This window comes from Aquarana catesbeiana, linkage group LG05, assembly GCF_042186555.1.
Source record: "Aquarana catesbeiana isolate 2022-GZ linkage group LG05, ASM4218655v1, whole genome shotgun sequence".
NCBI classification, from domain to species: Eukaryota; Metazoa; Chordata; class Amphibia; order Anura; family Ranidae; genus Aquarana; species Aquarana catesbeiana.
The window spans coordinates 563,376,123-563,389,156 of record NC_133328.1 but is presented as its reverse complement, the minus strand read 5'-3'; the positions used below and the strand labels follow the sequence as shown (position 1 = coordinate 563,389,156).

At 43.6% G+C, this 13,034-nt stretch overlaps 1 protein-coding gene across 1 annotated transcript in view; it reads left to right on the top strand.

The window, feature by feature from the left end:
- Positions 1–13,034, top strand: part of LG05H8orf88 (linkage group 05 C8orf88 homolog) — a 43,589-nt gene that overhangs the window by 7,918 nt on the left and 22,637 nt on the right. The window contains exons 2-3 of the mRNA XM_073631933.1: positions 2,305–2,401; positions 3,419–3,565. Coding sequence (XP_073488034.1) covers positions 2,305–2,401; positions 3,419–3,565 — 244 coding nt within the window. The remainder of the gene's footprint in view (positions 1–2,304; positions 2,402–3,418; positions 3,566–13,034) is intronic.

The following is a 13,034-nucleotide window of genomic DNA, read 5'->3' as shown; positions in this document are numbered from 1 at the left end:
ACGGGACACAGAGGTCCCTCCCCTCTTTCTGGTTACATGTGTATTGCTTTGCTACAAAGCTGAGGTACTCCCGGTAAGGGGAGGGGTTATATGGGGAATTAAACTTCCGGTTTAGGTTGTGCCAGTGTCCATCACCTGAAGGTGCCATTTAACCCATACAGTTATTACTGTGGATCTGTGTCCCGTGATGTACTCCCAAGAAAAGGAATTTACAGGTAAGCTGTTAAAAAAAAAAAAAAAAAAAAAAAATATAATAGGATTTTTTTTTTCTGCTGATCAGCTCTCCATTGTCATTACGTTTTGTGTGGCCCAAGACAATTCCTCTTCTTGCAATGTGACCCAAGGTCAAAAGGTTGGATACCCCTGAACTAGTACGCCCCCTTCACTCCTACATAAGGTTACGTAGGGAGGGAAGAGGTGAAGGAGCTTGACCAGCACAAACCGTAATTAGAAGAGGAAAGGGCTATGCATTGCAAGGAGGAAGAGGCTTGTACTAGGGAGTTAACTTTGCTGAAGTCCTTATATTCGCTAGTAAGTTCAGAGGCACATTGCAAGCTATAAACATTGTTTATGGGGAAAAAAAACATTCTGCAGGTAAACATTTTAAAGTACTTGAATTTTATCTGCCTTTATTTGTTGGGTTGGTATCGGGGGTCTCTTCACTAAAAGAGTGGTCCTTATCCTAAGCACCTTCTCATTCTGGAAATGGCATAACTTTTGTTGTAGGCTTGTCAGAGTGGGTATATAATTTTTGCATTCAGTTTTCGTGCAATACATTTTGAGAGGTGAAAATGTATGTACATGGGGCTAATGCTGATAACACGTAGGATTTACTATTATGGAATACATTTGCACTATATTGATGACAGTGGAGTTGATTTTACTAAAACTGGAGCACTCAGAATCTGGTGCAGCTGTGCATGGAAGCCAAGTCGCTTCTAACGTCGGCTTGTTTAATGAAGCTTTGACAAAAAACCTGGAAGCTGAAGCTGGTTTGTATGCAGAGCTGCACCTGCTTTTGTACTCTGCACTCTTAGTAAATCAACTCCAGTATGTTTCTGCTACCATAAAACTGGTGCTGAATATACCTGATCCAGTAATGTTTGTTTTAGGTCTTTTTATTTTGGGATGTGAGGTTTTCCTAATCTGCTTGGCTGTTTTCACACTGCAGCCCATGTATAACATACTATGCATTTTAACTCAACGCATTAAAATGCATAGTATCGTAATATATCTGAGGTAAATGGCTGTTCTTTTAAGGATGTCATTGGGTTCCAGTGCTATTCACTGGTTAAGCAGCTGGCACCTACCAACGTTATTAACAACCAGTGGGAACTAAACTCATGCCTTGCTCCCCCCCACAGCGTCTTGTGCAGGAGATGCTACCACCAGAGGGGGAGCTGGAAAGACTGGGCAGGACTGCTGGGAGCATCGGCTCCGAGAATGTGAGGGGAGGAGAGGGGAGCGGCCAGACAGACTCCTCTCCACGGGAAGGAAGCAGAGGAGCTAGAGTATCGTGACCACCATTAAGGGGGGGCTGGGGTCCACTCCTAAAGAGGAACTGCAGTCTGCTCACATAATTTGTAATAAAACATCTTTGCCATTCTGAAGCTTCCCTCCAACCACCCTGCATATTTTATATATACTGTGATTCTGTACTTGACAAATAAGCAGAAATCTCCCTCCACTGAGTCTGGCTGCATCCATTTTAACTGTAGGCAGCTGAAGCTGCTTCCTGTTCACCTCCTGGATTTACAGACACACAGGCACACCTGCAGCTCTCATTGACCCTCTTATGACTCATCCCCCCCCCCCCCCCCCTTCCTGGCAAACTCTCGAGGGTGAGAGCTGTGCATGATATCATAAGTCTAGGCTAATGACAAACAGGAAGTGGGCTGTATAAGGTATTTACTGGCAGAAAAAAAAAAATGTTTTACTATCCAAAGTTAAAACAAGGGCAGACTATTTAATAAAGGGAAAGATGAAAAAATGACTGAAGTTCCGCCTTAATGTCCAGCCTCTTTTTTGCCATGTGACCCCAAAAATGCACCTGGTGCCTTTGTGGTGCCTTTTTCCATTGACCTAAATGAAAGGTGCGTCTTTGGTGCACCTTTGAAAACCGCACCAAAGAAGCAGCATGCAGGACTTTTCAAACCACAGCACAGTGATGTGAGAATTCACATAGGATTTAAAGGGGAATAGTTTTGATGCGCTTTTATTGCACTGGAAAGGTGCTTTCTAGACCCGCAAAAGTGCACCAGTGTAAAGGGCCCTTTGATTCAATCCATGTCTTTTCTGTTCTAGTGGTGCTCTATTGGCCAGCTGAATGGTATAGTGAAGGATCCTGTGATTCCCAAATCCCCTGGAACTCCACAAAAGACTCCAGCAAACATCAAACAAGGTAAATGACCAGTATGTTGTGTATAAAAACTGTCTTTCTTTTTTTGGGATCTAATTCTCCTTTTTATGTAAATGAGATGTAAGATACATTTAAAAAAAAAACATACCTACCTTTTATGCTGCAACATCATCCCGTGTCACCTCTGAAACAGAACTGAGTGATTATGTGACTGCTGACTGCTCAGTTCTGTCTGCTTGGAGTGGAAAGCCGTGCTTGTCAGTCAACACTCTCTGCTCTGTCCCTCCAGCGCTCACTGGAGTGATGGGCAGGAGAGGGGATGGGCACAGCTGGCTGCACGCTGAGAGCAGGAGCGAGCGGTCATTCAGACAACTGGGTGGATCCTTCCAGACTCTGGAGCAGCCCTATGGCATCAGCTGATGGCTATAAGCTGACTCTGGGTCACAGGAGAGCAAAAATAGGCCATACTTTGATTTTAAGCCTAATGTTTAGGTTGTTGACTCATACCTAATACAATATGCACTGGTTTTCAGAGGCTTCTTCAACAATTCATTTCTTGTGACAGATTCTCTTTAAACCAAGTTCAGGTGGTGCTTTGTTCAACTTCTAAATGCTTCTGTTTTAAATGCAAAAAGGATGGAGGCAAATGGGCTGATGTATTTTGCTAAACATGAAGCCAAAGCCAGCAAATGTATTCTCAGTACACTCTTAGCCCTGGTGTTGGGGAGGGGATGGAAAGCACTGACCATCCCAACTTTCAGCATAAGGTCTAATATCAAAAACGAATAAACCGTTTGTATCAAAGATAACCTACCACTAATAGTGTATCAAAATGGCGAAACTACTGCAATTGTTGCGATGTTTTTTTGTGATCCAAAACTGGTTAAAATTGCCTAAGAATCGGCATGTCTACAGAATTGCACACTACACTATCTTAGATTTAGAAACACTAGAAAAATGATGTCCTTTTTTTTTAATGTAACATGATCTTTTCACAATTCTTTTAATTAAAAGAAAAATCGTAGAGAACATGATTTTACCTAATGCCTTCCCTTTCAGCTCCTTGTATTGACCCCAGTACTGATGACTTGTGCCACTCCACTTACCCAGCAAAGCAGTGTGACATACCGCTTAATTCTGGGTATGCAAGAGCATGTGAAGAACTCCCCTCTCTCCTATATGACAGGGGGCTCAATTCACTAAGAGGTTAGTACTGCCTAAATCTTTGTATTTAAAATAATTTGTGCAGGGTTTTGTCTCGAACAGGCAATTCACTAAAACTTGCATTAAGTACCACATGCCTTATTTTGCAGTACTTGCCACAATTTTTTTATTTTACCGCCTACTGAACCGCCAGCTGCAGCAGGTGAAATATTTAGCAGTGGTATTCCTACCCCTGCTGAATGTGACCGTTCCAGCTCAGCTATGCTGGTTGTCAGGGAGCCGGCATTCTAACAACCAGTGACTAATCCCTGCCGTGTTCCCTCAGCTGTCAGCTGGGGATTCCTGGCTGACAGGTGAATGTAAACAAATGAGCCGGGACACTGTTTTAACCACTTGAGCCCCGGACCATTATGCTGCCTAAGGACCAGAGGTCTTTTTCCAATTTGGCACTGCGTCGCTTTAACTGCTAATTGCGCGGTCATGCAATGCTGTACCCAAACGAAATTTGCGTCCTTTTCTTCCCACAAATAGAGCTTTCTTTTGATGGTATTTGATCACCTCTGCGGTTTTTATTTTTTGCGCTATAAACGGAAAAAGACCGAAAATTTTGAAAAAAAATGATATTTTCTACTTTTTGTTATAAAAAAAATCCAATAAACTCAATTTTAGTCATACATTTAGGCCAAAATGTATTCGGCCACATGTCTTTGGTAAAAAAAATGTCAATAAGCGTATATTTATTGGTTTGCGCAAAAGTTATAGCGTCTACAAACTAGGGTACATTTTCTGGAATTTACACAGCTTTTAGTTTATGACTGCCTATGTCATTTCTTGAGGTGCTAAAATGGCAGGGCAGTACAAAACCCCCCCAAATGACCCCATTTTGGAAAGTAGACACCCCAAGGAAATTGCTGAGAGGCATGTTGAACCCATTGAATATTTATTTTTTTTGTCCCAAGTGATTGAAAAATGAAAAAAAAAAAAAAAAAAAAAAAATATTTACAAAAAGTCGTCACTAAATGATATATTGCTCACACAGGCCATGGGCCTATGTGGAATTGCACCCCAAAATACATTTAGCTGCTTCTCCTGAGTATGGGGATACCACATGTGTGGGACTTTTTGGGAGCCTAGCCGCGTACGGGGCCCCGAAAACCAATCACCGCCTTCAGGATTTCTAAGGGTGTAAATTTTTGCTTTCACTCTTCACTGCCTATCACAGTTTCGGAGGCCATGGAATGCCCAGGTGGCACAAAACCCCCCAAAATGACCCCATTTTGGAAAGTAGACACCCCAAGCTATTTGCTGAGAGGCATATTGAGTCCATGGAATATTTTATATTTTGACACAAGTTGCGGGAAAGTGACACTTTTTTTTTTTTTTTTTTTTTTTCATAAAGTTGTCACTAAATGATATATTGCTCACACAGGCCATGGGCATATGTGGAATTGCACCCCAAAATACATTTAGCTGCTTCTCCTGAGTATGGGGATACCACATGTGTGGGACTTTTTGGGAGCCTAGCCGCGTACTGGACCCCGAAAACCAATCACTGCCTTCAGGATTTCTAAGGGTGAAAATTTTTGATTTCACTCTTTACTGCCTATCACAGTTTCGGAGGCCATGGAATGCCCAGGTGGCACAAAACCCCCCCAAATGACCCCATTTTGGAAAGTAGACACCCCAAGCTATTTGCTGAAAGGCATGGTGAGTATTTTGCAGCTCTCATTTGTTTTTGAAAATGAAGAAAGACAAGAAAAAACATTTTTTTTTTTCAATTTTCAAAACTTTGTGACAAAAAGTGAGGTCTGCAAAATACTCACTATACCTCTCAGCAAATAGCTTGGGGTGTCTACTTTCCAAAATGGGGTCATTTGGGGGGGTTTTGTGCCACCTGGGCATTCCATGGCCTCCGAAACTGTGATAGGCAGTGAAGAGTGAAATCAAAAATTCACGCCCTTAGAAAGCCTGAAGGCGGTGCTTGGTTTTCGGGGTCCCGTACGCGGCTAGGCTCCCAAAAAGTCTCACACATGTGGTATCCCCGTACTCAGGAGAAGCAGCAGAATGTATTTTGGGGTGTAATTTCACATATTTCCATGGCATGTTTGAGCAATATATCATTTAGTGACAACTTTGTGCAAAAAAAAAAAAAAAAAAAAAAAAAAATTTGTCTCTTTCCCGCAACTTGTGTCGCAATATAAAATATTCCATGGACTCGACATGCCTCTCAGCAAATAGCTTGGGGTGTCTACTTTCCAAAATGGGGTCATTTGGGGGGGTTTTGAACTGTCCTGGCATTTTATGCACAACATTTAGAAGCTTATGTCACACATCACCCACTCTTCTAACCACTTGAAGACAAAGCCCTTTCTGACACTTATTGTTTACATGAAAAAGTTTTTTTTTTTTGCAAAAAAATTACTTTGAACCCCCAAACATTATATATTTTTTTAAAGCAAATGCCCTACAGATTAAAATGGTGGGTGTTTCATTTTTTTTTTTCACACAGTAATTGCGCAGCGATTTTTCAAACGCATTTTTTGGGGAAAAAACACACTTTTTTTAATTTTAATGCACTAAAACACGCTATATTGCCCAAATGTTTGATGAAATAAAAAAGATGATCTTAGGCCGAGTACATGGATACCAAACATGACATGCTTTAAAATTGCGCACAAACGTGCAGTGGCAACAAAATAAATACATGTTTAAAAGCCTTCAAAAGCCTTTACAGGTTACCACTTTAGATTTACAGAGGAGGTCTACTGGAAAAATTACTGCACTCGATCTGGCCTTCGCGGTGATACCTCACATGCATGGTGCAATTGCTGTTTATGTTTGACGACAGACCGCCGCTTGCGTTCGCCTTAGCGCGAGAGCAGGGGGCGACAGGGGTGTTTTTTTTTTTTTTTTTTTTTTTTTTTTTTCCTTTATTATTTTTTTGCTTTTTTAATCTTACTTTTAAACTGTTCCTTTCATATTTTTTTTTTTAATCATTTTTATTGTTATCTCGGGGAATGTAAATATCCCCTATGATAGCAATAGGTAGTGACAGGTACTCTTTTTTGAAAAAATTGTGGTCTATTAGACCCTAGATCTCTCCTCTGCCCTCAAAGCATCTGACCACACCAAGATCGGTGTGATAAAATGCTTCCCCAATTTCCCAATGGCGCTATTTACATCCGGCGAAATCTAAGTCATGAAATACTCGTAGCTTCCGGTTTCTTAGGCCATAGAGATGTTTGGAGCCACTCTGGTCTCTGATCAGCTCTATGGTCAGCTGGCTGAATCACCGGCTGCATTCTCAGGTTCCCTGTTGAGACAGGAGAGCCAGAGAAAAACACGGAAGACGGTGGGGGGGGGGGGGGCATTCCCTCCCACGGCTTGTAAAAGCAGTCTAGAGGCTAATTAGCCGCTAGGATTGCTTTTACATGAAAGCCGACCGCTGGCTGAAAAGAATGATACCAAGATGATACCTAAACCTGCAGGCATCATTCTGGTATAACCACTCAAAGTCGTGAATGGCGTACCTGAAGACAAAAAAAGGTTAACAATGGTTAACAATAAAGCACAGTAAAGTGTAAATAATTACACACCTGAAAAACAAACATGATAAAACATAATAACAATAACAATAAAACATTGCAGAATAGAATACAGTAAAAAAGAGCAGAACAATAGAGAGAGAGAATAGAGAGAGAGAACAATAAAACAACTATTTTTTTTTATTTCATATATATTTTTTTTTTTTTTACACTTTTTTTGTAACTAACTTTTATAACGGTAACCGGTTCCAGGTTCGGGTCTCTCAAAATGCGATGGCATCTTGGGAGACCCTGTGAAAGTGTGTCTAGTCTGTGGAATGCTGTACCCTACGCTAATACTCAACTAGTGAATGGTAGCGTTCAAAACATTCACCAATGCAAGACCAGGATTGTCAGGACAGGAGGGACAATAATAGCGGGTGTCACGCCTATATCCGCGCTCTTACTGCAGACACAACATCTTTTTTGGGGGTTCGTTGGGTAGGGGTACTCGGGAGGACATAAAAATGCCTCTCATGCAGCCGACTGCATTTGGTTGGGGATGTGAATGGGGGAAGTACGGGCGCTGCAGAAGCGGTGGGTTCCCAATTAGGATTGGCGAATGCAGCAGGAAGGGCACTATGGGCACGATGGGCCTGTGTTTGTCTTTTTGGTGGCAGCGGGACACTACTTGTGCTTGCCACCTCACCAGCTTGAACTGCACTTATGGGACTCGCCACGTCACCAAGTGTTACTGCAGTGCTGGTTTGACTACGACCGGGGTGTACTAGGCCGCTGGCGCTTGCCAGTTCACCAAAACGCTACCAAAAAACGTTAGCGATCGCAGGGATCAGGCCTGACTCTGCGAACGCTGCAGTTATGCGTTTAGTGTTTTGTAAGTGTCAGTGATCGATCGATACTGCACTTGGGTGGGCTGGGCCGGGCCGGGCGGAGGGGCAAAACGCAGGTGCTAGCAGGTATCTGGGCTGATCCCGCTAACACTGCGTTTTTGGGAACCCTAAACTGCTGGTGACGCTAGTATAGATCTGATCGGATCAGATATTGATGCGATCAGATACTATACCACTAAGGGAGGTGTACGGTGCGTGCGTGGGTGTTAGCGGTACTGGCGCTAATCTGACGCTGCCTGGGGCTGGTGCTTGCCAGTTCACCAAAACGCTACAAAAAAAACTGTTAGCGATCGCAGGGATCAGGCCTGACTCTGCGAACGCTGCAGTTATGCGTTTAGTGTTTTGTAAGTGTCAGTGATCGATCGATACTGCACTTGGGTGGGCTGGGCTGGGCCGGGCGGAGGGGCAAAACGCAGGTGCTAGCAGGTATCTGGGCTGATTCCGCTAACACTGCGTTTTTGGGAACCCTAAACTGCTGGGGACGCTAGTATAGATCTGATCGGATCAGATATTGATCCGTTCAGATACTATACCACTAAGGGAGGCGTATGCTGCGTGCGTGGGTGTTAGCGGTACTGGCGCTAACCTGATGCCTGGGGCTGGTGCTTGCCAGTTCACCAAAATGCTACCAAAAAAACTGTTAGCGATCGCAGGGATCAGGCCTGACTCTGCGAACGCTGCAGTTATGCGTTTAGTGTTTTGTAAGTGACAGTGATCGATCGATACTGCACTTGGGTGGGCTGGGCGGAGGCACAAAACGCAGGTGCTAGCAGGTATCTGGGCTGATCCCGCTAACACTGCGTTTTTGGGAACCCTAAACTGCTGGGGACGCTAGTATAGATCTGATCGGATCAGATATTGATCCGTACAGATACTATACCACTAAGGGAGGCGTATGCTGCATGCGTGGGTGTTAGCGGTACTGGCGCTAATCTGACGCTGCCTGGGGCGACGCATATCACCGCCGGGCGATCAGGGGGCTAAACCTTTATTCGGTAATAAACGGCGGGTGCCCTGACACTATAAAAAATAAACGAACTAACCAGCGTCATCCGTAACGGTTATACGGTGATCAGTGGTGAAAGGGTTAACTAGGGGGCAATCAAGGGGTTAAAACATTTATTAGGTAGTATATGGGGGTCCCTGACGCTATAAAACGCTGACGGCGAACCTAAATATTTACCTCACTAACTAGCGTCACCAGCGACACTAATACAGCGATCAGAAAAATGATCGCTTAGTGACACTGGTGACAGGGGGTGATCAAGGGGTTAAAACTTTATTAGGGGGGGTTAGGGGGGTACCCTAGACCAAAGGGGGGGTAATACTCACTGTCCCAACACTGTAACTGTCACTAACTGACACTATGCAGTAATCAGAAAAAAAAAAAAAAAAAAACTGCTGGTGTCAGTTTGTGACAGGGGGGGGGGGGGTGATTGGGGGGGATCGGGGGGCGATCGGGGGGGGGGATCGGGGTGTTTTGTGTGCCTGGCATGTTCTACTGTGTGTGTGTGTGTGTGTGTGTGTGTGTGTGTGTGTGTGTGTTGTGCACTCACATAGATGTCTTCTCTCCTCGGGCCGGAACGGAAAATACCGACCCGAGGGGAGATGACATCACTTCCTTTGCTGCTGTTTAGCATACAGCAGCAAAGGAGTGTTCTCATTGGCCGGCGGCGATCGCGAGGGGGGGGCCACGAACGGATGGTCTCCCCCTCATCACGGATCGCCGCTGGACAAAAGACGACCGCCTCAGGCACCGGGGGGGGGTCCGATCGGACCCCCCACCCGCGGAAGGCAAATCACGTATATGTACGTGATTTTGCCTGTCCGTGCCACTTTGCCGACGTACATCGGCGTGAGGCGGTCGTCAAGTGGTTAAAAAAAAAAAAAAAAAATTGCATGCGAGATCCTCCACAATCCATACCAGGACCTTCAGGTCTGGTATGAATTTCAAGGGGGGTGCAATGCCAAAAAAAAATGGCACAAAGTTTTTCCCAAATCCATACCAGACACTTATCCGAGCATGCAGCCAGGAGAAGGGGGAGGGAGCATGTGCCCCCTCCCACCTGAACCATACCAGGCCACATGCCCTCAACAGACCCCCTCTGGGGGGGGGGGGTGTTATCAGCATTTGGAAACCCTCTTTAACAATGAGGAGTTCCACAGATGCTGATGTGTTTACTGTAGTATTTGCTACACGTTCTCTTGTTTTAATCAGTAATTACCACATAAAGAGTGACTACCTCAATTTTCAACATAAGACGGGTTTTGTAAAACCTCCTATTCTTGTATGGGTAATGGAATCCTGGTTTGTTTAGATGCTGAAAAAGCCTTCAAATCCATAGACTGGCCCTATTTCTATAAAATTCTCGGCAGATTTGGTATAGGCAATGGCTTCATTGCATGAATCAGACTACTATATCGCTCTCTCTAAAGGCCTGAATCTGCATGAATGGTTTGATATTTTTCCGCTTTCCCTATCCAGCCTGGCACACATCTGTGCTGCCCCCTATCTTCTCTACTGTATGCACTTTTTACTGAGCCACTAGATTCCCACATTAGAAGGCCTTCCCACTCATTCAGGAACAGTAAAATGTCACTCTATGCAGTCACTTAATTCTCTTGACCTCTAAATTCCCTCTGCTGCATAAAGGACCTAAAAAATAGCGTATTGGTTATATTTATAATACCCCATTACTGCCCAAAGTGTTAAAGTGATTTTTAAAGGCAGATTTTTTTTTTAATTTCTTTTTTAAATCAAACATGTTATAATTACCTGCTCTGTGTAAGGGTTTTGCACAGAGCAAGTTACAACAATGATCCTCCTTTTCTCGGGTCCCCCACTGGCGCTCCTGCCTCCCTCCTGCAGGGTGCCCCCATAGCGGGCTGCTGCTCTGTGTGTCTGTCCACACAGTGTGGCTCAGCCCTGCCCCCGCTCTCCTCATTGGATCACTGGCTGTGATTGACCGCAGTGTGACCACTTTATTTAATGCAAGTGAATTTATACAAGTACGGAAAGCAGACATTTCCTTGTTGGATCCAGTAGAGTAGGAAGAAGCCCTGGAGGCTCCAAAGCTGCTCTCCCCCTGTCTCAGAAAGTTACCCACTCGGACCTAATGCCTAAGAATAGTTACATTTTGCCCTTTCTACTCCCCGGGTGCCCAGATGTGGCTTCCCAGACCATACCCTTTACCACTTGCATTGGAACTGCCCAGACATACAGGCCTGCTGGCTCCACTAAGTTCATTCATGATCAAATGGGTTGTCCAGTTCCCCTAGATCTGAAGCTGTATCTACTGGGTTTTACCAGTAATCACTATATAGTCATTGCAATGTGTTGGCTAGCAAACTCCCTTCCACCTGTTGAAAAATGGATTGATCTAGTTAACAGTTATTTACTATTTAACAAACTTGTTTACTCCCGTATGGGACAACCCCTGAATTTGCTATGTTCTGGTCCTTTTGGTTGCCTGTTACCTCTCAACTTTCTGGTATTGAAACTGCTGAGTGTTCCCCTAGTACAAACACTTGCATAGTAGAAGTTACATAGTAGGAGAGGTTGAAAAAAGACACAAGTCCATCAAGACCAACCTATGTGTGCGATTTATGACAGCATTACATTGTATATCCCTGTATGTTGCCGTTGCTCAGATGCTTTTCTAATAGTTTTTTGAAACTATTGAAGCTCCCCTCTGAGACCACCACCTGTGGAAGGGAATTCCACATCCTTGCCGCTCTTAGAGTAAAGAACCCTCTACGTAGTTTAAGGTTAAACCTCTTTTCTTATCTTAATGAGTGACCACATGTCTTGTTAAACTCCCTTCCGCGAAAACGTTTTATCTCTATTGTGAGGTCACCAGTACGGTATTTATAAACTGAAATCATATCCCCTCTCAAGTGTCTCTTCTCCAGAGAGAATAAGTTCAGTGCTCGCAACCTTTCCTCATAACTAATATCCTCCAGACCCTTTTATTAGCTTAGTTGCCCTTCTTTATACTCGCTTTATTTCCAGTACATTCTTCCTGAGGACTGGTGCCCAGAACTGGAAAGCATACTCTAGGTGCGGCTGGACCAGAGTCTTGTAGAATTATCATTTTATCTCTGAAGTTGATCCCCTTTTTAATGCATGCCAATATTCTGTTTGCTTTGTTAGCAGCAGCTTGGCATTGCATGCCGTTTCTGAGCCTGTCGATGTTTCACTGATCTATATTTAATAGATCCCTAAAACTGATGTGCTACAACTAATAAATTATAGTGCCGTAAATAATGCAATAAATATACCACTTGGCTACATGACAGAACTAATTAAATATACATAAAGTGTGCTGCGCTGCTGTCAACAAACTTTATATATGTGTAAATAATATTTCTCCAATAAGACCTATTTTACATACTATATAGATCAAGTTTGTTAAAGCAGTGATGCACTTAATTTATGTATACTTCTCTATCTTTAATGGTTTCCTTAGGTTTTACTTGATGTTGCATGATTTGTACCTTGTAGGATAAAGCTCTGTCAAACTTTATGGGACTTCTACCTCAATGAGGGTTTGCACATACCAATATGTATTGTGCAACTCATCAATAAATTAGCTTGATTAAAAAAAGAGACCTTAATGTACATGGTTCTACCAACAACGTTTTGGAGCCCTTTGGAAAACGAGTCCCAAAAACATCATTAGAATGCCATTTAAGTAAAATAGGGATGTTCTAATTTGCTGGTGTGCTGGCTTCGTCCACCAGAGTTGTTGATTTGCCTTTTGGCAGTCAGAGCTTTCACAGCGCGCAGGTTCACATTTAAAGCTAACTCAACTTAAAAAGTACTTGGAGCATTTTGGGTGGACAAGGAGAGGTAATGTTTATATCTTACTCAAGGACACTGGTCAGGAGCTGGCCCCTACCCATCCTGGGTATGTAACAGACCGCTTTCAAGTAGGCTCAATTCTTCTATGTATTGCTCTTGAGGAGCCAATACGTTTGTGACCTGGCTTTCCTATATTTTGTTAGCAGAAACAATTTTGCATATACCTGCTCCTTTTGTGCTTTGGTGGAAGGACTTCATTCTTCCACTATTAC